Source organism: Hyaena hyaena, unplaced genomic scaffold (genome assembly GCF_003009895.1).
Source record: "Hyaena hyaena isolate Hyena2069 unplaced genomic scaffold, ASM300989v1 scaffold_360, whole genome shotgun sequence".
NCBI classification, from domain to species: domain Eukaryota; kingdom Metazoa; phylum Chordata; class Mammalia; order Carnivora; family Hyaenidae; genus Hyaena; species Hyaena hyaena.
In genome coordinates, this window is record NW_024080993.1 from 792,334 (window position 1) to 815,238 (window position 22,905).

At 42.1% G+C, this 22,905-nt stretch overlaps 1 protein-coding gene across 1 annotated transcript in view; it reads left to right on the forward strand.

Moving 5' to 3' along the window:
* Nucleotides 1-7,468: 7,468 nt before the first annotated feature.
* CTNND2 (catenin delta 2) overlaps nt 7,469-22,905 on the forward strand; it is a 935,777-nt gene continuing 920,340 nt past the window's right edge. The window contains exon 1 of the mRNA XM_039250112.1: nt 7,469-7,605. Within this exon, the coding sequence (XP_039106043.1) occupies nt 7,569-7,605 (37 nt within the window). The 5' untranslated portion in view covers nt 7,469-7,568. The remainder of the gene's footprint in view (nt 7,606-22,905) is intronic.

The window sequence follows — 22,905 nt, forward strand, 5'->3', positions numbered from 1 at the left end:
ACGCCTGGACGGCTAAGTCAGTTAAGTGTCTGATTCTTGGTTTCGGCTCAGGTTATGACCTCACGGTTCATGAGCTTGAGCCCCCCGTTGAGCTCTGCGCTGACAGAGCAGAGCCTGCTTTGGATTCTCTCTCTCTCTCTCTCTCTCTCTCTCTCTCTCCCTCTCTCTCTCTCTTGCTTACATGGCCCCTCCCTTGCTTACAGTGTCTCAAAAATAAATAAATAAATTTAAAAAGAAAACAGAATTTTGATTCAGAGTGTGCACTCTCTACAACCTTGAGAGTTAACATCAGAGTGAGTAGAAATGAGTTCTTCGCTTTTGGAGACAGTGTAGAAGTCAGTCCGTTACACTGCAAGCTCTCAGGCTTTGAACTAACATCATTTTATTAAAAAAAGTTTTTTAATGTTTATTTTTGAAAGGCAGAGAGAGACAGAGTGCAGGCCTGGGAGGGGCACAGAGAGAGGGAGATACAGAATCCCAAGCAGGCTCCAGGCTCGGAGCTGTCAGCACAGCCTGACTCTGGGCTCAAACTCACGAACTGTGAGATCATGACCTGAGCCGAAATCAGATGCTTAACTGACTGAGCCACCCAGGCGCCCCCTGAACTGACTTCATTTATGGGCCAGTGGAGATACAAATCTCATCGAACCGCATTCACTGACTTATCTTCCAGTATATGTGATTTAGAGCACATTCAAGTACTCATTTCAATAAATCTTTTTTTAAAAAACGTCATAGAATATATATTGTGATGGAAATAAAGTATCACAGCTGTAGGAAGTGGGGGTGAATACAGACAACGTAAGCATTAGAAATTGTGTTTGGCTGCACGTAATAGAAAGGAGCTACGAAGGCTTGACCAAATAAAAGTGAGTTTTTATCCAATAAGCTCAGGGGGCAGCCGTCACAAGCTGTTGCAATGGCTCCAGAGCTCTTGGTATCCTGGGCTTCTTCTGTCTTAGGCTCAGATGGCTTTGATCTGTGGCTCTCATTCTCATGGTTGCAACGGTGCAGGTCCAAGTCCAGCCTGCAGTCTGCATTTCAGGCTATAAGAAGAAGGGAGGAAGACGCAGTAGTGGAGAGCTGCCCTTTCACAAAAGCAAACCACTCTGAACAGCCGCTCCGGTTTGCTCGCCAGAATACACACAGCAGCAAGAGAGGCGGGAAGTGTTTTCTAGCCGGTCACCTGCTGCTTGGGACAAAATGCAGGTCTCGTACAAAAGGAAGACTTGGAGGATCGACATCAGAATGGCAATCTGCAGTAATCTAAGCTTTCATCAAAATGTTTCAGCTTAATCAGAAGAATGAATTGAGAAAGTAGAGGATAAAAGAATCTAAAAAGCCAAATCAAAGTTCTAAAGCAAAACAACACAATTAAGATGGTGATGTGGACAAATGATTTAAAAAAAATTTTTTAATGTTTATTTATTTTTGAGAGAGAGGGAGAATGAGTGGGGGAGGCACAGAGTTGGGGGAGACACAGAATCCGAAGCAGGCTCCAGGCTCTGAAACCCAAGGCAAGGACTCGAACCCATGAACTGTGAGATCATGACCTGAGCTGAAGTTGGACACTTAACCACCTGAGCCACCCAGGCACCCCAATCATGTGGACAAATGTTAAGAATTAAGGGAAGAGGCCCAATCTGAGTTTGTAAGACAGAAAAAAAATCAGCATTAATTTGTGGATTCACACTATATGTGCTGATTTCGAGATCTGCCTATGTGATTAATTATTATTTTTTAGAGACTACCTGATTCTAAAGGATCAGTGATGGAATCCAAACTTTTGTTAATAAACCCAGTTTTTCTTCTTGGAGCTACAGTATAAATGATCATAATATAGGCCATTGATTTTCTGAATCAAATCATTTAGGTACTTCATTCTCAAACCTATTGAAAGCCAACGCTCTACTTTTATAACAAGGGTCCTGTGATGCCCACTTTGCCTTCCTGAGAAGAAGAGATCTTAACTGGTTTTTAAGGACCTATACTATATCCAACAAAAATAGAAAGATGAAATAAAAGAAAAGTTATTTAAAATAAAAGATTATGTTTCTCTTTGTGTAAATGCTTGGTCACAACCAGGCCAGAAGAGCTAACTTTGCCCCTGATGTAGCATCACAGTGATGGTAATCACTATAAAAATAGACTGACACAGGGGCACCTGGGTTGCTCAGTTGGTTATGAGTCTGACTCTTGATCTCAGCTCAGGTCTTGACTCAGGGTCATGAGTTCAAGCCCCACATTGGGCTCCGTGCTGGGCATAAAGCCTACTTAAAAAAAAAAAAAAAAAGGACTGATACAGAAATGTTCTTTTGACGAGTCGTTGCTCTTAATTTTGTGAACAAGGCTTGGTCAGTTTCTTATCAAAACAATGTTAAATCTTTCTATAATTTATATCTCCAAGGTATTTCCATGCAACAATCCTTCTTGTTTTCATGTAAAAATGGGGTAATGTTACAGGCTTAAATGCTTCTGAACAGGTTCTTAACACTGCGGATGATTGTAGCACCCTCGAAAGCCGAGAAGGTTACAGGCAATTCTTCCCTCCTGTAGGATTGTTTCATATATTGCAGAATGTTTACAATGTGTGGCTTGTGACCATTGAATGTTAATGACAATAAAAGAAAAATACCCTTTCACACATTTCTAAACTACCTCCTGAGGAGGCAGTAATGATTCCATTAAGAATCATTAACCTAGATGTTTGGTATAAAAACTGACATTTTGTTGATGAAATTCAATACTAAATCAGTCTGCCTTAAAATTTATCTAGGAAGACTGCATAAATCTGATAAGAACTCCCTTGCTCCATTGTTTGGGTCTTATTTTATGCTGTTGTTGCTTCCTATTCCTGTCTTTGGCCCCAAGCTGGTCAATCTGGGGAGTCAATTTCTTCATTCAGTGGAAGAAGCTCATTAAATCTATAAGCATTGCTGATACATTAAATCATAGCACAAAGCTTATTTCTCCTTGCTGCTAATATTTGTTATGAGGATTCTGTGCCTGGCTCTATAATTTGATGTCTTCTTCCTGCATATGCAATCGTCAATGCCTGTCGACTTAGACTTCTGACCCCCTGTCCAATTCCGATCAATAATGCTTGACCTTCTCTATGCCTGAGCAGCCTACATTGAATTTAGATGTTTGTGACTTTTGATAACGTAGAGGCCTTCACTGGACCCCTCACTGGTCTCTGATGCCTTCATTCAGTCTGACTCCATGTATTCCATTCCATTGTATATCCAAGAACACCAGCTCTCACCAAACACACTATCTCTCTTTCTCTTCTTTCTCTGCTTCAGCATTTAGAACCTGACCCCTCACCATGCCACCTATGTCCTGACATAAAAACAAAAACAAAAACAAAAAACAAATTCCCTTGAAGAGGCAACAACGAGAAAACATTGAAGAAAAGGAATTGAATAAAGAATCATCAATGCCCTAATGCATATAGACATTCAGAAAGAACTGAAAAGATTTGAGTGTAATTACCTCCTATGTGTGCTTCCTCTTCTTCTCTCATCTCACAATCCCAGATTATAAACTCCCTGAGGATAGGGATCTGTCATTTTGTCTACTGTTTGCTATTGATTCTCCTAATTTTACCAGTGTCTGAACCAGACACTCAAACATCTGCTGATAAATGAATGAATGAATGAGTGATACCATCATATGAGTGACAATCATATGAGTGAAAAGAAGTTTCTGTGAAAGTGTGAAGTTACCCATCAAATTGTGAAATGACCCACACATTGATCTTAACTAAAATGGTTAACTCAAAACAGTTGTAACTACTTTGAAAGTCTTTGAAAACAGAGTAATGTTGTCCAGTAACAAACGCTTATCTTTTAGGATCAACAACAGGCAGTGTTTACTAGCCTCCCAAATGTGTATATATAATATACATAATGAGACGACTTCTAAATTTAAAATTTAAATCGTGAACTTTAAAAGAGCATCATTATTTTCCCTCTTTAAATGCAGGGCAGCAACAACAATCACTCACATAGCTTAATTTCACAACTTGAGAAATTTCCATTTGTTTATCAATCGGTAAATCATTTAAAAACTACAAGAATATTATCTTTCTAGTTGAACCTCAACCAAACACTATCCTGCCAGGTTTAAATTGCTTTGAATCAAGCATTTCACTCTCCTAAAATTGGCATATTTTGAACTATAAAATACAATACATGTACTTGCAAAAATATTTTGGATTATTGGGTTTCATGTCTAAAATTAAGTTCCATAGAAAAAGATATTTGTATCAAAATGTGAGAACTGATTCAAAAAATCAAGAGATACAGCATTTAGTATTTAGATATGATTTCTGCATCCTGTAACTCTTTTGGTATATAAACAGAAAAACACAACAAAAATTTCTCAATTAGTGTCAGGTGCAATAATTGAAAGTAATAAGCCAGTCATTTTCTGGTCTCCTAGTGAAATTAGGGAATTCAGAATGTTCCTTTGTATAGGAACTTTCAGATACAGGAGGCAAAAGATGGCAGCAGTGAGTCGTTTTACTTTATTTTTCAATATTATCTAATTGTGTATTTAATAATATCTTCATGGGGCACCTGGGTAGCTCAGTCGGTTGAGCGTCCGACTTCAGCTCAGGGCATGATCTCGCGATTCATGGGCTCCAGCCCCGTGCAGGGCTCTGTGCTGATGGCTAGCTCAGAGCTTGGAGCCTGTCTTTGGATTCTGTGTCTCCCTCTCTCTCTGACCCTCCCCCACTCATGTCCCGTCTCTCTCTGTCTCAAAAATAAACTATAAAAAATAATATCTTCAGTAATAAATGATTTTAGATGAATAGAAATCATAACCGTACCAATGAAATGGGGCAACTCAAAATTGTTCAGGGCATCACAGCCCTTCCTAAATAGTCACCGCACCCACCCTCTATTGAAGCTTATAGGGACTGCCTACGAGTTATTTCCAAGGGTTACAATTAGTGAATAGGTTTTGCTGTCGCTCAGTTCAAAAATAACTCTAAAAAACTTAAAAAAAATTATTTTCTTAACTTAGATCTCTAGAGGCAAAGAAGACATGTATATTTCCCATGGATAATACTTATGCATTACCTTAAATTTAATCCAAAGTGTAACTAACTTCCTCTTAACACCTCCCTTTCCTCCCCACCATGACTTCCTGAATTAAGAGATGTGAAGAGAAGTACAGAGAAAACTTTTTACCCCTCCCAAATCCGCCCAAAGCTAAGGTGAGAACAGAGCATCTTTTAAAATATAATGTGGCCTAATGGATACGGTACTGCTAATTTGTCTTGTACCAAGTACTCTGCAGTAATTGGATGCCTTTCTGAGGACTAAAATAAAAAATATGGTTCAACATGTGCAGAAAAATGGCCCTGCCGTGTCTTCTCTCACAGGGTTCAGACGTATTTTAATAAGAAGCCAGCTTTAAAATTGAAGCCAGGTCAGAGCACTAATTTTGGAGGTGAGACCAAGCTTATGCAGGCACCTGGAACCCTGGGTTGGGACGATTAAAAACAAACATGTGCACTGTTGTTCAAAGCTCTTGCCTTAATATGCTGCTCCTTGCATTTATTTCTACCTATTTAACGTGTCTAATACTGTGTTTTGTTTTGTTTTTTTCTCCCATTGCATTTACTTCACATAATACCTTAGCATGCTCCAAAGTACAGCAGAGAACAAACCCGGATAAATATTCAAGTCATTTGACTTTCTTGGATAATCTCTTCTGACACAAAAGAGAAGCACTTTGTGGGGAAGAATCATAAGCCCCCCAAATCCCTCTGATGACAATTTTCTGTATTCTTCCCTGCTTATCTGTGTCTCAGAGACCAGCTCGGGGGAGGGGTGGGATGGAGAGGATCACAGCCTCAGACAGTCTGGGATCTACAGGGTCAGAGGCAGCGAGCTGGGGCATGATTAGGAGGCAGGTTTGCCTCTGGCTCAGGGTGGGCTGCAGTCTGGCGGCCCAAGTCCTTTGCAGCACGCGGCGGGCCCCGTCGTGATTGTCATGATTTCTGAAACAGAGGGACACAGGTGAAGGCCCAGAGGAATTTCTAGGCACATAACTTGGGGCTTGTTTTGTAACAGTCCTTTCATCATTCACCACGGGGTGAATCTACTTGCTGTATTTCACAGCAGGCGAGGTCTAGAGAAGTCTCGATGGAGTCGGAGTCGAGGAGCTGTCACACCATGGGGTGAGACCGAAAACCAATCTGAAAGTGAAGAGGGCAATGCGCAAGCCAATGGCAAACTATGCAGAAGGAGCAGGTGGGGAGGTTTCCATTTTAGCTCGGGCAAGGGGAGTTGGTGCCGAGGTAGGAAGTAGGAAGACACGAGAGGGGGCTCAAGAGGAGGCGAACTTGTCCGTGCTGTCTATGCAAGTTCCAGACTGGCAGTGGGGTTACATACGTTCCAGATTCCAAACCAGAGGGATTTGGTTTAAGAGGAAAGTCCCTCCATCTGCGCAAAACAGGTTTCCCCTAAGTGCCGAAGGTGCCAGAAAGTGGACCGGCGCTGTGGTGCAGCCCGCAGATGGGTGTCCTGCTGTCTCTGCTCTAGAACAGGGTTTCGGAACACCCGCTTCCACCCAGGAGCGTGCACATTTCAGCCTGCCCCCTGCCCCCAACGCACACACTAGCTATTCTAGAACCCCCCCCCGCCCCGCCCCTGCCCCTTTGTTTGCAGGCTGGCATCTGCCCCCCCCCCCCCAATCAACTGTCGGCTTTTTGCACGTGAACGACAGAACCGGCCCGCCCGGGGGTTCCAGGCCTTCCCCAGGCCCCTTCCGGCTTTCGCCAGGTGGCGAGCACCCACCCATCTCGAGGCCGGGCGGCGCGTTCGCCAGGATGCTCGGCCCTCTCCCAACCCGCGGCCTCCTCCCCTCTCCCCTGCTGCTGCTGCCGCTGCCGCTGCTGCCGCGAAAACCAGGAGAAGTGGAATGCGCAGGGCGAAGCGCCGCGCGGCCGCGGCGGCACTGGGCATGCTCGGCGCCCAGGGCAGGTTCGGGCGGCGGGGCGGACGCCGCCTCACTAGCCGGGCGCCCGAGCCGGCCGCGGAGGCTTAGGTGGAGGCTGAGGCTGCCGCGCGCCGCGGGAGGAGCCTCGCCCTCGGCGGCGGCGGCGGCGGCGGCGGCGGCGGCGCAGGTGGCGCGGGCCGCGCGCGGGGCGCAGCACACGGGAGCGCACGGCGCCGGGCGCCGCGGCGGCCCCAGGCTCGCGCCCGCGGCGGCAGCCGGCCGAGCGGAGCGGCGGGCGCGGCGGCGGCGGCGCCCGGAGCCCCGAGGAGCCTGGAGGAGCCCGCGCAGCCCGCGGAGCCGGGCAGGGGGCGCTGCGCTCGCCGCGCTCGGAGGCGCCGCCGGGCCGGGCGCCGCGCACTCGCGTCGGGAGCCGCCTCTCCCCCGCGGCGCTCGCCCCTGCTCCCCGCCAGCCTCGCCCGTCCCGCGGCCGCGCTCACACAACAAAAGCGGAAGATGCTGCAGTTGGGCAAGGTCAGGACCTTGCCCTGAAAGCCGGGCGGCGGCGCGCACGCCTTTCCCGGGACTGAGGGGCCGTCGCCGCTGGCGGGTGCATGTTCTCCAGGAAGCAGCCGGGCGCCGCGCCGTTCGGTGAGTGGCTTTCGCCGGGCTGCCGGGGCCGGGCGCATCTTCCTGCTCGGCGCCGTCCTCCCCCCCCCCTCCTCCTCCTCCTCGCCGCCGGCGGGGGATTGGTCCTCCGCGCCCGGCCGGGGGAGGACCGCGATCGCGCCCGGTCCCCTTTCGGAAGACGGCTGTGCCTGGAGTGGGGACCAGGGTTAGTGGCTTTCTCGGAGCGGTTAGCAAGTGGCTTCGTGCGTGCTCCCCTCCCGCCGCCCCTCTCCCCCGGAGGAGGCGTATGTAGGGCACCATCCACAAGGCTGCTCCCCGCCACCCTGGAGAACTACCCGTTGCCTTCATGACGTCCCCAATAGACGGAGAAGACGGGGTGGGGGTGGGGAGGACTTCCCTCTAGTCTTTTGCCCTTATGTTCAATGTCATTACGATGTTTGGCTAGAACAAAATGGAAATACTTAGTCATATGCGTCCATGGCCGTGTCTTCCGTCTCCCGCTGCTTGCCAGACCCGGAGCCCCTTTGGTCTATATTTAGCGGTTTCAGAGGAAGCCTTTTCAGCTCGGTTCACAGGTTTCGGGGGCTTCTGCGTCCTGACAATAGATAGCGAGGCTCTGGAAAGCGCCGCCTGAGACCCAGGTTTGGAACGCTGTGCATGTGTGCGAGATTGCGATGCGATATTTGGGGGGGTGGGGGGGGAGATCGGTTAATTAATGGCTGAAAGGCAACGCTGTGTTTCTTGTTCGCCGACCTTCCCCTTATTCTGGCGTGTGGTGTGTTCTCATCGATTGCTGCTCAGCTGCTTCGAGCGACTGCGTTCGGAATTAAGTCGCCGGAGAGGTGGTGCAGCCTCCCTGGTCGTGGGTAGGAAAGCAGTCTCAGGGATTTTTGGGGTGTGTGCGTGTGCGTGTGCGATTCCAACAAAGGACAGCCACTTCCCGAATGCCCAAAGTTGTGTTTCGTTGGTCCATGCAGGGGTAGCGAAGGGTGTGCAAATAAAGGAAAAGAGGGGCGCGTTGTGGTTCCGAGATGTTTCGTCCCCTTGGGCGCTTCGGCTGAACTGAGCTGATTTGCTTCGGCCCTGAAAGGTGTTGTTAACATGCATGCCTAATGCTGTCGGGCAAATATGTTGGTTTAGAAAAGGGCTATCTTACGAGCGTACTGTGGGCCTGGCGTGCTTAGATTTTTCACTTTTTGGAACTATGTGACCAGTGTGTAAGACGCTTGCGATTTTCTGCAACGACTTCCATGAAAATAGGGAGGTGGTCCAACTACCCAGGAGTTCTCGCATTGTGCATCCTTCCATCAGGAGCTCAGCGTCCGGCGGTACTCCTGTTCAGCTCTTTGCAGTTAGTAATTCACCCACAGGATTAAAAGGCTTTCAAGCGGCACCGCTTCTAAAATCCCATGAAGTGTTTGATATGACTCATGGAGAATTACAGGGATGAACCTGTGCATGATTTCAGGGGCTCGTTCTAGGAGACGTATGACACACAGGGGCGGGCATCCTCAGACGTGGACTGGGTGCTTTTACGCTGCCCTAAATTCTCTTTGCCACATGCAGAATCCATGTTGCATGCTTTTGGGGGAAGTGTTCAGTGGCATCCCTACAGCTCTGTGGGCCACAGGATCTCAGGACTTGAATGAAGATGCTTGTATCTAGAGTTAGATGGTGAAATTTGGGAGGCCTTTAATTATACAGCTAACACGTCTCAGCGTTGCAGGAAGCTCTGTAAGGCTTGAGTTAACTCAGCGGTGTGATTAGCTTTACCTGTGTCGTGTTAGTTTCACCTTCTACATGTTTAGAAAACTTTCCAAGAGCACTTCAAACACACTATTGTGCTCGTGGCATTGTTTTAACATAAGATTTCTTCCAAAAAGAACCAATAACTGAGGGAGACATTTCTTTTTTTTTCTTTTCCTTTGGAGTCTGCTGTTCAGTTTTAAACGTGATTCTTAAAGGACTAGCAAATACTGTTCTGTGCCTATGTGTGTACGCAGACAGGCGCCGATGAGCATGAGTAAAACTACGTGTGCTGCATATGTGAGTTTTATGTTATACTGTTGGTTGAAAATGGTAGTACCTGATCGAATGGCAGTCGTAGTAAGTACATGAGGTTGTTGCGCTAATAAAATTATCATCGTCTTGTGGAAAGGAGTTATTTCATTTGGTGAATGTTTGTGTAGTTGTACAACCTAATCATTATAGATGTCACTGATGTTGTCATTGTTTGTAATAAAAGTCATGCACTGTCGAATTACAATATTTCCATCAACTTTACATCTTCCACAGTGGAACACAAGCCAAGGCTTTCTCCCAGTGAAATGGTTCATTGGCGAGAAAATGAATTTCAAATGAAATTAGTTGGAAAATGCAATTTATAGTTTTGTTAAATAATTTCTGAGGATAATGTCACTTTCATAATGACCTTTAAAATTAAAAATGAAGGTATCGTATTCTCAAATATAACATTACTTTTGACATATAATTGAAAATGCAGTGCTTTCCTGAAAATATTACAGAACTTGCTCCTTTCCACAGTGCTTTATCAGAGTTCTCTTTGACACAGTATGCATCAATGTAGTGTTGCTGGAGAGTTCTCTAGAGTCATTTCATCAGACTTTCCTTATATAAGAAAACAATAAAACTTCATTTACACTAATTTGTTGTCATTTGCTTGTCCATAAAGTCAGGTGTACTTGGTATGGACTAATGCATTTGGTTAACAAGACAATTGAACTAAAATTAGAACTGTTGCATTTTGAACATCCAAAAATGCTCCTTCTTCTTTTTCTCATGACTGTCTGCAGATGATTTGAACATCCATTTGTTAATGTTTCTCTGTGTGAACATTATTTTTACTTCTGTAGTGCAGACTTGGTGATGTGAGCATTGCTCTTTCCGAAAGTTTTTATTTTTAATAAAGATTTTTATTTTCGAAAGATGCCACATAGTTGAGAGTACTTAAACTGGAGCACCGCATACAGAGAATGAGTTACCTCTGAATTACCATTCAGAGCAGGAAATACCAAGAGAATTCAGGCGTATTTTTGAATCCAGCACTTTCGTCGAAGATGTGGTACGGTGGGTCTTTGTGGGCTGATTCACTAGTCAGAAGAACATTGTCAAGCCAGATTCTTCAGTTGGCTTCCATGATGGTTTTCATCATCCATATTCCAAAGGTGTTCTCGGTACTTGGATGGCTTTGTGAGAAGTGTTATGTGGGTGTGGGTGAAACGTTAATTTGAGTGGGAGCAGTTCACATTATTTGTTGCTGGCCTCACGTTTATCTGATTATATGCCAAAGCAACAGCTTTCTGTATTAATGTAAAATATTAAACATGTCATAGATAAATAGTTTCTATCACATTGTCTGCCATTCTAGCCTACTGATTAATACACTGCCTGGTTGGGTTTAATGAATCTAATTATATTCACAAACAGTACCTCTAACAGAGGAAGCTCGCAGAAGTATTTGATCATACTGTGCTTTTAGTCCAGTAAAAATGTTAAGACCCATAACAAAAATGTGTAGTTGTAAACTTCTAGTTGTTTATCTTTTGCTCACATAGCTGTTGGGTGTGCTCTCAAGCTCGTTATCATGGTGAATTGAGTTGTAGGAAATGTCTTAGCTATATTAGGATATTGAAGTTATACTCTGTATCAATTAGTTTTTGACACATTGGAAATAATGGCTAAATAAGTGAAATAGTACTCCTGGAAGCTTTCCATCTTACACACATAGTCACGTGTATCCCTTGGTGAGATTCCTCAAAAGTTATCTGTAAAATGAATTGCATTGATTGAAACTTATTATTCCCTTAATTCTCATTTCATATCAGATATACATTTCTAGAGGAAGAAGTTGGGCTCTGATCTACAATGAATACACACACACACACACACGTGTGTGTGTTCTATATATTATATATAAAATACATGTGTAAAATCATGAGATATGTTTATGCTATAGTGTAATGCTATTTGGGATTCTGTTTTGTGCTGGTGCAGAGATGTGGAGAGAGTGTTGGCTTTGGGTGGGTCCCAGTCTGTCTCTTCTTAGCTGTGTCCTTGGCCACTTAATAAGATACTCAGACTTTAGCTCAGTTTTTTCAGCTGAAAAATGGGTACAACAGGATAGAACACCGGGAAAGATCGATTTCAGGATCAAGTAAGTAAGAGCACAAGTGGCTTGTAAATTATGAGCATTCATATAAACATAAGAGATATATATCTGCATATTAAGGTGGGTACTTGTGCTTCGTTATTGTATTATTAAATGTGTCCTATAGGCTACCACCCTGTCTAACAAAGGCTGTTCAATGGTTATATTCTCTCACTATTCCAATTGTAATATTACTTTATCATGTAGATTTGCGTATAAAGTATATCAAGTTTTCCAGTCTACAACATACCAGTCCTTCGAGTATTAAAGTATATATTAGTTAAGCTAAAAGAGAAGTAAATTGTATCTCCCAGCCCTATTATTCATAAAAAAGATTCTAATCAGAGTCAGAAATTATAAAACTTTGATAGTTTCTGTTAGCGTTTATATTATTCATCTGAGTAAGATCACATTTTCTACAAAGGTTCATATTATACAAAGAATATCATAGTTTAGGAAACGCAACCTCACTTTCTGTGAAGTCAGATATTAAACACATGCTCTGTTTGGAACCACAGGGCATGAATCCCATAACAATATCATTGTTACAAAGATAAACAAACCTTAAACAGCTAAACTTATTATGTAAGGAGAAGGCTCACTCACCCCATCTCTCCATTCAAATCAAGTTTTTTTTTTTTTTTAAGTTTATTTATTTACCTTGAGGGAGAGAGAGAGGGAGAGAGGGGAGAGAGGCAGAGGGAGAGAGAGAGAATCCCAAGCAGATTCCACGTTCAGCACTGAGCCCCATCTGGGGCTCAATCTCATGGTAATGAGATCATAACCTGCCTGGAAATCAAGAGTCAGTTGCTCAACGGACTGGACTACCCAGGCACCTCTAAAATCAAGTTTTTGAAATAAAAGTGTGTGTTGTGGTATCTTTTTGACAATAAAGGGTAATTCTAACTCAGTACCTTCAGTGAGGTGCCCAGGTCCTCAGGAGTTGATTACAGGGGACGGGACCCTGCAAGGGAGAACTGTGATTTTTAGCCACATAATTTTTACCGTCCTAACACTTGGATATATCTTAGGATTTGTTACACAATGTGACCTGTTTAACAGAAGACTAATTTATCTGAAGTCAGAAAAACATTTTGACAATAAATATGGTTATTTATATTCAAATTTATGTCTTGTTGTGGGAACTGCCAATTATGTTACCAGAGTAAAATACATGTTATAATAAAAGACCTTTCTGTTTTTTGGTTCAGAGTGAGCGGTAAGCCAATTATGTTTGGTTAAATAGATTTAAGTGTCAAAATTTCTGCAAATTTTGCATGATGCAGAATGGATTATTAAAGGGGATATTTAATTTGTAACATTAGATGATGAAGAATAGATAGAATTTAATTCTACCATGGAAATTAGCTAATATATTTATCCTGCATCGGTAAGGGCTAAGTTTTCTCATTAAGACCATTTTCTTTTTTGGCTTAATAGATGTGAATACCACAACTGTCATTAGAAAGTTGATCCAATAGGTATATATTAAGAAAAATACATTTTATATACATGTTTTATTTAGGTTGTTCTTTCGGTTTTGGAGGTTTTAAATAATCTTACAATGCTCACTGTAATATTTTTTTCATTTAAATGTGCAACATCATAAATCACAAAAAGCTACACATTGACCTTAAATTATAAAATGTGCTAAAATGTGGATTGCTGGGGTCTTTAAGAAACCCAATAAATACCATTCCGGCACCCTTACAGTTTCTGAAAAAGTTGATATTTTGAAAGAAAAAGAAGTAAAGGAGTAGCCAGCATGGGTGAAATGATAAGGTTTGATTAGATGTAGTTTGATGTGATGCCAAACGACATCCCAGGACCTTGGCCTTCCCCGCTCCTCCCTCCCTGCAGGGACAGAGCTGTCTCTGAGCCCTAGAGCCTAGCCTTGACTCTCTGCAGGCAGGGAGTTCTTTAGAGGAAGAAGGAAGGAACTAGCCAAGCTGCTTCCTTTATTTTTTTTCAGAAACAGAGAAAGTGAAGGTCTGGAGAGAGGCCAGAGTGTCACATGAATTAAGTTCCCTTTACCTGGAAGGAAATATCAGAAGTAGGAGAGAAGTATTTCTCACTGACATGGTTTATAAAGAATTCTGGTTGCAGAATTCTGGACCATAATAGCTTCCATGGTGTTTTACTTAGAAGTTGAGCTCTTTAAATATTTTATGGTATTTTGACACTATATCTGGAATTATCAGAGGAGTGTCTAATGCCCCGGCTGCTTTATAGAGAGTATGGTCCATGAAACTCAGCTGATTTATGCATTGCCTACTTTAAAATAACTCATTCTCAGTGTTTCTTCCCTACTCTCCATGTTAGACTTTGACTGCCAATAATTGGATGGCCTTGTAAATGGTGAGCATTGGGCATAAAAGGGACAGTGTCAAAATCTGACTTCCCAAACCACATATAAATAATGATCCATGCAAGCTGTTATTTACAGCACTTTCTACCTCAGTGTAGATAATTAGAATTTGGCTGGCATTTAATGTTTTAGCTTTTAATAGGAGCAATAATGGACACCATCAAGAAAGAAGAAAAAAGTGAATTTCTAAGGAAATGTGATGCTTTATTTGACTCTGAACATGACTACTAACCTTAAAAAAGCTCACTTCTTACAATAAATTTTATTCTTCTCTCTCAAATAGTTTGTTTGGACTTTCAAACATTAGAGTTACCTAGCAGTCATTACCTTCAGTAATGCAATAATTTTTTTCCCAAGAAGAGCAACTTCTTAGGCAGCAAACCAAGTCTCCCAAATACAAAAAAAGCCAATTGTCTTTAACACAGTCCTCACTGGTGACTCTGGTGGCCCCCTCCCCACAACTGGATAAGGAGGTGGGGAAGAAGATCTCCAGAAAGGCAGAAAGGTGAAATGGGCATCATCTGAAGAGTCTCAGAGACAGTAGAAATCATGTCACATTTACCCAAGTCATAGAAGGTGGTGCAGGAAGCTTGGGGCTTGTAGTGTGTGGATCAGACTCTTTGGCCTGAATTGGGCTGGAGAAGAGTAATAATATTAAATGCACTGTAGAGGCACAAATGTATTATGGCACCTCTACCCAAAGGAACACTATACAGTTAAGAGTTATCTCTTCTTAGAGATAGAGAAGAAGGTTAAGAAGCAGGAAACTATATTGAATATGATACCCAGCACACATACCCATACACACATCCATACAAACACAAGAATACAGTGTTTATGACAGGTTTCAAGAACTTCGTTCTTTGTATACTGTGTTTCCACCAAATACATAATAGTTTGTTTTATATTACATCATTACACAGAACAAAATTATGTTTTCAAATTTGAAAAGAATATTATGTTTTTGCTTTGGGATAAATTTCATTAATTAGCTGAATGCCTGACTGAAATCAACAAGGCACATCCTTCATTGAGTATATATTATGTATATTCTGTTCAGTGCTGCCAGTAGATTTCCTGTTTTTAAAGGTAAGAAATGTTTTGAGTAAGTTTATCAAATTGATTCTTCTTGAGAGCTGTGTAGCATATGAGTGAAATATTTTTCTCTTTTTTGAATAATGTTTTATTATTTTTTGTTTTCAAAACTAATGTGGAATCATTAAAAACTTGAAAATATAGGGGTGCCTGGGTGGCTTAGTCGGTTAAGCGTCCGACTTTTGCTTAGGTCATGATCTCGCGGTTCGTGGGTTTGAGACCTGCGTTGGGCTCTGTGGCTGACTGCCAGCTCAGAGCCTGGAGCCGGTTTCAGTCTGTGACTCCCTCTCTCTCTGACCCTCCCCTGCTCACGCTGTTTCTCTCTCTCTCTCCTAGAAATAAATAAAACATTAAAAAAAAACTTGAAAATATAGGAGTGAAGCAAGTAAACTAAAGTTCATGCATGATCTCAAGCCACAGAAATGACTCTATTTTTAGCAGAATGCAAATCCATGTACATTTTTAAATTTAGAAGATTCCTCATATTCTGTTTTGTTACTTTTTAACACATAAAGCCATTTTTTTTCATATAGTTTGTATTCATTTTTAGTGTCTGTTTTCCACACCTTTATGTAACATCATTTACTTAAATAACTTCCTATTTTGGGAGATTGACGGCATTTTCATTTTTCGGAGGCATATGTGATGCTGTGATTAAAGCTACATAGTTTTCATCAGGCTATTTTCTGTAGATTACTTCTGAGAACCGGATGCTTTCAAGGCTGTTGATAGATGTTGTCAATTTGCCCTCCAGAAAGGTTATGTAATTTACATTTCCTTCAGTGAGACAGGAGTGTGCCAATTTCTCCATGATTTCAACAACTGGGTATAATAAAAAAAAAAAATACACACACACACACACACACAGCAAATCCAATTAGGGGGAAATTGTGTTTTCTTGTGATTTAATTTGCCTCTCTGTGAATATGGCTGAGGTTAAATATTACATATGTATATGAGGCTGTCCTAATTTTTTTGTAAATTGTCTTTTTGTATATTTTGCACATTTCTCAAATGGTTTATTTACCTCATTTCTCTTTGATTTGTATTACTTGTCTGTAGTAGTTATATTACACTTTGCCATGTTTTATCAGTTTGTTCCTCATTTTATTCTTGTTTTTAAAGCATAATTCTAAAACTTATAGTTAAATGTATTCCTTTTGCTTGGGGAGAGGGAGTTGCTCTTTAAGGGAGCCTGCTGTTGCTTCCTGACTTTGTGTGTCCCAGCAGTAAGTATGGTAATGGAGCAAATGGTGGAGGGAGCACTTAATAGTTGTATCCTGACTTGACTGAGTTCATATCTTAGCTCTTCCATTTTTCTTTATTTATGTTTGTTTATTTTTGAGAGAGAGAGACAGAGACATAGCATGAGCAGGAGGAGGGGCAGAGAGAGAAAGGGAGACACAGAGTTGGAAGCAGGCTCCAGGCTCTGAGCTGTCAGCCCAGAGCCCCATGTGGTGCTTGAACTCATGAACTGCAGGGTCATGACCTGAGCCGAAGTCAGACGCTCAACCAATTGAGGCACCCAGGCACCCCTCCATTTTTCTATTAGCCAGTGGATAAGTTACTACTGAGTGTCACTGTTGGTAGAAGGAGGATAATTCCTGTGTTTTCATGCTGTTGTGAAGGCAAATTAAGAGAGTATGGACCTCACATGCATAGCAGAGAATCTAGTATTTTGTGAGTCTCAAATGCCTTAGCTATTTCTACTGTTCTTTTTTTTTTTATTTAAAAATTTATTAGGTTTATTTCCTTATGTTGAGAGAGAACGAGAGAGCATAAGCAGAGTAGGGGCACAGAGAGAAGGAGAGAGAATCCCAAGCAGGCGCTGCATTGCTATTGCAGAGCCTGATGCGGGGCTTGAACTCACGAACTGAGAGATCATGACCTGAGCTAAAATCAAGAGTCAGACGCTACACGGAGTGAGCCACGTAGGTGCCCCTCTGCTGTAAATAATAAAGATGACACGTCTTTTCCTCTAATTCTGGCTTTTGCTTGTTCCACAGGAAGCATAGTTATACACCTGCACAGACTTAGGGACCTCTGTGTAACGGGCCAGGTGTTTGCCACAGTCTGGGGCTCACAGGTGAAAGGTCTGTGTGTGTGCTGTTGTCATACTGTCTCCGTGGCCTCGCTGAAGGAGTGTTCCAAGCTCTTTCTGAAGAGTAAGGGTGACATTCTTAGGCAAATATATGATTTTCTATTTCACAGATAATATGGATCCATATAGATATTTCCCTGTCATATCATATATGTAAAAATGATTTTCTATTTCACAGATAATATAGATACGTATCATATCTATATCATATGTGTACCCTCTAGTAAGCACATGCACCTTTCTGGTCATATAGGGCCCTTGCTTCTCTCCACACCCACTCTGCACTAGTAATCTGCCTTTTTATCATTGATTCTCGAATCCTAGGATAATAATTGACATATAGTAGACACTCAGTTAATCATTGCTGTGCATACATTCTTTTCATTGTTTTTTTTTTTTTAATGTTTTATTTATTTCTAGGAGAGAGAGAGACAGCGTGAGCAGGGGAGGGTCAGAGAGAGAGGGAGTCACAGACTGAAACAGGCTCCAGGCTCTGAGCTGGCAGTCAGCACAGAGCCCGACGCAGGGCTCGAACCCACGAACCACGAGATCATGACCTGAGCGAAAGTCGGACGCTTAACCGACTAAGCCACCCAAGCGCCCCTTGTTTTCATTGTTAAAACTGGTTCATCAGCTAGGGTCAGTTTGGTTGCTCTCCATGCGTTTTGGGTACTGGGCACTGTGGCATTCTGGAGGGAATGCGGAATTAGGATTATGAATTTGAGGATCCATATCATGAAATCATTTTTGGTCTCTCTTATGACCTTGCATCTGGGCTTATTTTGTCCTTTGCTTATGAGGGTCAATACTTAACAGTATTTTTTTGTGAATGTGATATTATAATAAATGTGAAAATGCTTTGGGAAATGCTATCAAAATAAGCATCTAAGTATAAAATATATTCCCTGAAATTTTTGATGTGCTTCAAAAGCAGATGTTTTTTGTTTTCTATGGTTTTTTTTTTTGTTTTGTGTGTGTGTGTGTGTGTTTGTTTTCTTTGATGACTTGAAGTCAAAAGATTTTCTTGTCTGTAAAATGAAATCTCTGACCTCCATTATGAACATGGTTATGAAATGCTCAGTCCCCTAATGGTTATCAAGATTCTGTGACATTCCAAGCCATTGGGTATCACTTAGAGGAAGAATCGCCCTTTATCCACCATTGGAAATAATTCCTGTTGTTTCTTTATACCACTTCAAAAATTATGTCACACCAAATAGGCTCAAAAAAGAGTTCTATTTTTTTTCTTTTTATACAGATATGTCCTGCTTAAAAGAGGAGTAAAAATGAAGCCCTCTTGTTCCTCAGGGATTGAAGTCTGTAGAAATGTCCCCGGAATATTATTTTTCTCCTGGTGGGCTGCTGAGTCTGGCGCCTAGAAGGCTTTATCAGGACAGTTTTAGAAGTGTGAACTGTAGCTGGCTTCCATTTTTTGAGCATATTTCCTTAAATACTTTGAACAACATTTCAGAGAATTCTTATCACTCTAACTGTAGGCTACCAATAGGAAGAAATCATGTGTAAAGTTATATATAAAAAAAAAACACACTTTAATTTGTTCCATAGTCTCAAAACTTTTGAAGGAAGTAGAGAAGGGAAGTTCATATCCCCTCACTGCATATGTTACTTAGCAGTAAAGGTTTAGGCACTCAAGGGGAGATGCTAATCAATCATGGTTTTGCTTGGGCTTCTAGCAATTTCAGAGACAGTTCTATTTTTTTTTTTTTTAATTTAGCTTCAGGCAGGTTGTGTGATAAATTCTACAGTGACCCTGTACTTCTCACTGTAGTGGTTGAGAAGTTCAGGGTTTGCTCTTAGCTTGTACATGTGAACCCCAGAAAAAAACAGGGTATAAGAGAATAAGGGGCAAGTGGACAGTTAGGGGACCTTGACCCTCAGGTGATATCTTTCATCTGCAAATGCAAACTGTGGAGACAGAAGACTGTGTTCTGGTGACTTCTGACAGAGGGGTGGAGGGTTAGTAACACCTGAGAAGAAGTTTGGACCTTTTAAGAAGCAAGAGGGAAGAGGAAGCTTAAACTAGTTTTTGACAACAGAGCTTTTGTTGGGCTGGTCAGTTGTTCATGGCCTAATCCATTCAGTCAACAAACCTGGCTAAGTAAGCATAAGGTTTGAAGAAGCTATACTTAAACCTTATATGTTATACAGAGTAGCAAGTGACATACATTATATGTTAAACAAAGTAGCAAATAACATGCTACTCCAGGGCCAGATAACCTCCCCCCCACACCCCCCCAGTGGTTTAGCCGATTTCTCTAGTTGAAGACTGACTGCATCTGTTCTGTTCAGACTTGGATTTCACTCTGTGCATGCCACTCCTGAGCACGCCTTGTTTCCTGTCTCTTCTCTGAAATCCGAAACCTTCCTTGCCTTCAGAGTGCCAGGTCTGTGAAAACGCATTATATAATTGTGACCAGGACTCGAGATCTTTCCATATGAAACATAAATACTTTGCATTTGCACAGAGTAAAAATCTGAGTTTTATGTGGCTTCCTGGCGGCTTGTCAAATTATGCATTTTATATCAGCGGTTAAATATACCTCCAGGTTCACAAGTAGGAGAGTGGGGTGATAACCTGGTAAAGTGCCCTCTCAGTTGAACAGGGTGTGGGGGGAAATACAAGCAGATTTATTCCTTTGAGTCGTATAGCATGTTCGTCATCGCAGAGTGTTTCCCCATGTTTCATCTTTTGAACATTGAGGATGAGAATTTTGAAAGCAGTGTAACAGATTTTTGGACCAATAGTAGATTTTGTCAATTTTGCTTATTCTCAGAAGCTCCTTAGGTGATATTACACCTGAGTTTGAATATACATGCTGTTCCTTGCAGTCATTCATCGTTTGAGCTAATTGAGATGTGACAGATTTAGAATTTGGTGGCCAGATGAGTGGGGTTTTTTTTTGTTTGTTTGTTTTTGTTTTTTAGCTCTGACCCAAAGAAGATGCTGTTGAACTTAGAGTTATTTTCGGTTTCTCTCACTGTCCTTTATGCTTACACAGCTGCTTTTGGTGCCCTTGCTTTCTTTTCTTCTTACTTTTTAGAATGAATGGCTTTGTGGACTTTGAGGGATAATTCTGTTTCCTGTTTGTTGTACCTTATTGGTTTTCAATATGTATGCCCATGGTTTACAGTAAAAGGCTGCCTGTGTACTGTAGGAGTAATTTCAAATTTTCTGCTTCATAGTTTTCAGGTAAGTAGAGCCTATGTGTTTGCCGCTCATGCATCTTTGAAGACAGATGTGATTAGGCCTTTGGACTAGGTAGGGGTGCTTCCACATCCATTATAAGGCACTGAGAAGGACAGTAAAGGCAGGTGGTCATCCTGGTGGACACATGTGGTACCCAATGCTCTGCGGTGACTCTGTAGGCATGTGGAAATGTTTGCCATCATCACATTCAGAAGCTAGAATGTACGTGCTTATTAAGCTAAATAGTATAGATGCAATGTGGGATTTCGAGTGCTGTGATATGCCAATGTATGTTAGTATAGAGAATATTGTCATGTCAGAATTTGTGAAGCTGTGTGTGGGTCACCAGGAGAAATGGTAGAACATTCTGACAGTGAATCTATAGGCTGCTCTGTAGCACTGAGTAGATGATTGGGTACCATGCTGGGTGGCATAAATATTACTAAACCCAAATGTAAGGACACGCCAGGTTTCCCTCAGCCGCAGAAGTTCAGGAAAATGTCCAGTGGCTTGTCTTTTGTGGTGGTGAAAGGACTTCACTAAATGAAAACATTATACCAGATAGTCTTATCTCAGGCTGCCATAGCAAAATACTATGGACTGGGGGGGGGGGGGGGGGGGGGGGGGGGGGCGTAAACAATAGACATGTATTTCTCACAGTTCTGGAGGCTGGGAGTCTAAGATCGAGGTGCCTGCTGATTTGGTTCCTGGTGAGAGCTGCCTTTCTGGCTTGCCAATGACTGCCATCTTTCTGTGCCTTCATATGGTGTTTCCTTGGTGCATGCATCTTTCTGTCTTCCTCTTCTTAGAAGATACTTCATCCCTTTATGAGGACATCATCTCATGACCTAATCTAACCCTAATTATCTCCAAAGCCTCAACTTTAAATACCATTATGTTAGAGGAGTAAGGCTTCAACATACACATTTTATGGGGATACAAACTTCTATATCCATGACCTTCTATCCAAGGTCCCAGTGCTAGAAAGGCCCACCTCTAGTGGCAGCTTTGGGGTGTTTGATATTGAATTCATCCCTAAATGAATGATTATCACTGATTGATAATCTGGGTCATTATTTAAGGTACTTTAAATTATTTTTTAGTTCACTTTAAGTCTTTTGCATTGACTTAAAAATTGTAGAATGTGACATGCAGAACCATAGGTAGAATTCCTAGACATACATTTCTTTTCTTTTTTTTTTTAAGTTTTTTTAGGGGCACCTGGGTGGATCAGTTGGTTAAGCCTCTGACTTGGGGTCCTTTCATGATCTCGTGGTTTATTGATTCAAGCCCTGCGTTGGGCTCTGTACTGACAGCTCAGAGCCTGGAGCCTGCTTGGGAATTTGGGTCTCCCTCTCTCTCTGTCCCTTCCCTACTTGTACTATATCTCTCAAAAATAAATAAACATTAAAAAATTTTTTTAAAAAGTTTGTGTATTTGAGAGAGGGAGGTAGAGAGAGAATCCCAAGCAGGCTCCATGCCACCAGCACAGAGCCCAATGCGGGGCTCAAACTTGTGAACCTTGAAATCATGACCTGAGTCAAAACCAAGAGTCGGATGCTTAACCAATGACTGCTTAACTAATGGGTGCTTAACAGCCACCCATGTGCCCCCTAGATACATATTTTTATATTAACATATGGTATTCCAAAAATTTTTAATAATATTTTAAAACATTACATGGAACCTCCTCATCTTGGTTGAACCTTCCATCTCTTATCATCTTTACTTTCAAAGATGCTGATTGAAGCCCCTGTCACTTCTTACCAAGATTTCTGTAGCAAGCTGCTGGCCGGCCACCCTGCCTTTCCTGTGCTTCTTTGAAGTTCGCCTCCACAGCAGCTGGATATCTCTTTTTAAATCCTCTCATATCTTGCCTTTGCTTAGAACCCTAGCAATGACACCAAGAAAAAAGTTCAACTTCTTCCTGTCTTCTCTCACCTACATCTTCTCTCGGTGGTTTATTAGGTGGTGGCCAATTTGGCTATGTCTCTATCTCTCTAGTCATTTTACTAAAGCTGATCCTCTCGGGTTCTCACCTAAGAATTACTCTTTTATTTTCTTCACAACACTTAAGAGAACTGGAAATCATCTCCTTTGCTTATTGGTTTGCAAGTTTATTTTCATGTCTTCTCCCATTAGAATGCAACTTTTGGAAGGTTGGTCATTAAAAAGACTTTAATTTAAAATTTGGGGCACCTGGGGGGCTCACTTGGTTAAGCATCCAGCTCTTGATATTGGCTCTTGTGGTTTGTGGGTTCAAGCCGCTTCTCTGGATCTGTGTTGTTGACGTGGAGCCTGCTTGGGAGTCTGTCTCTCCTCTCTGTCCCTCACCTGCTTGTGCTCTCTCTCTATCTCATAATAAATAAACTAAGAAAAAA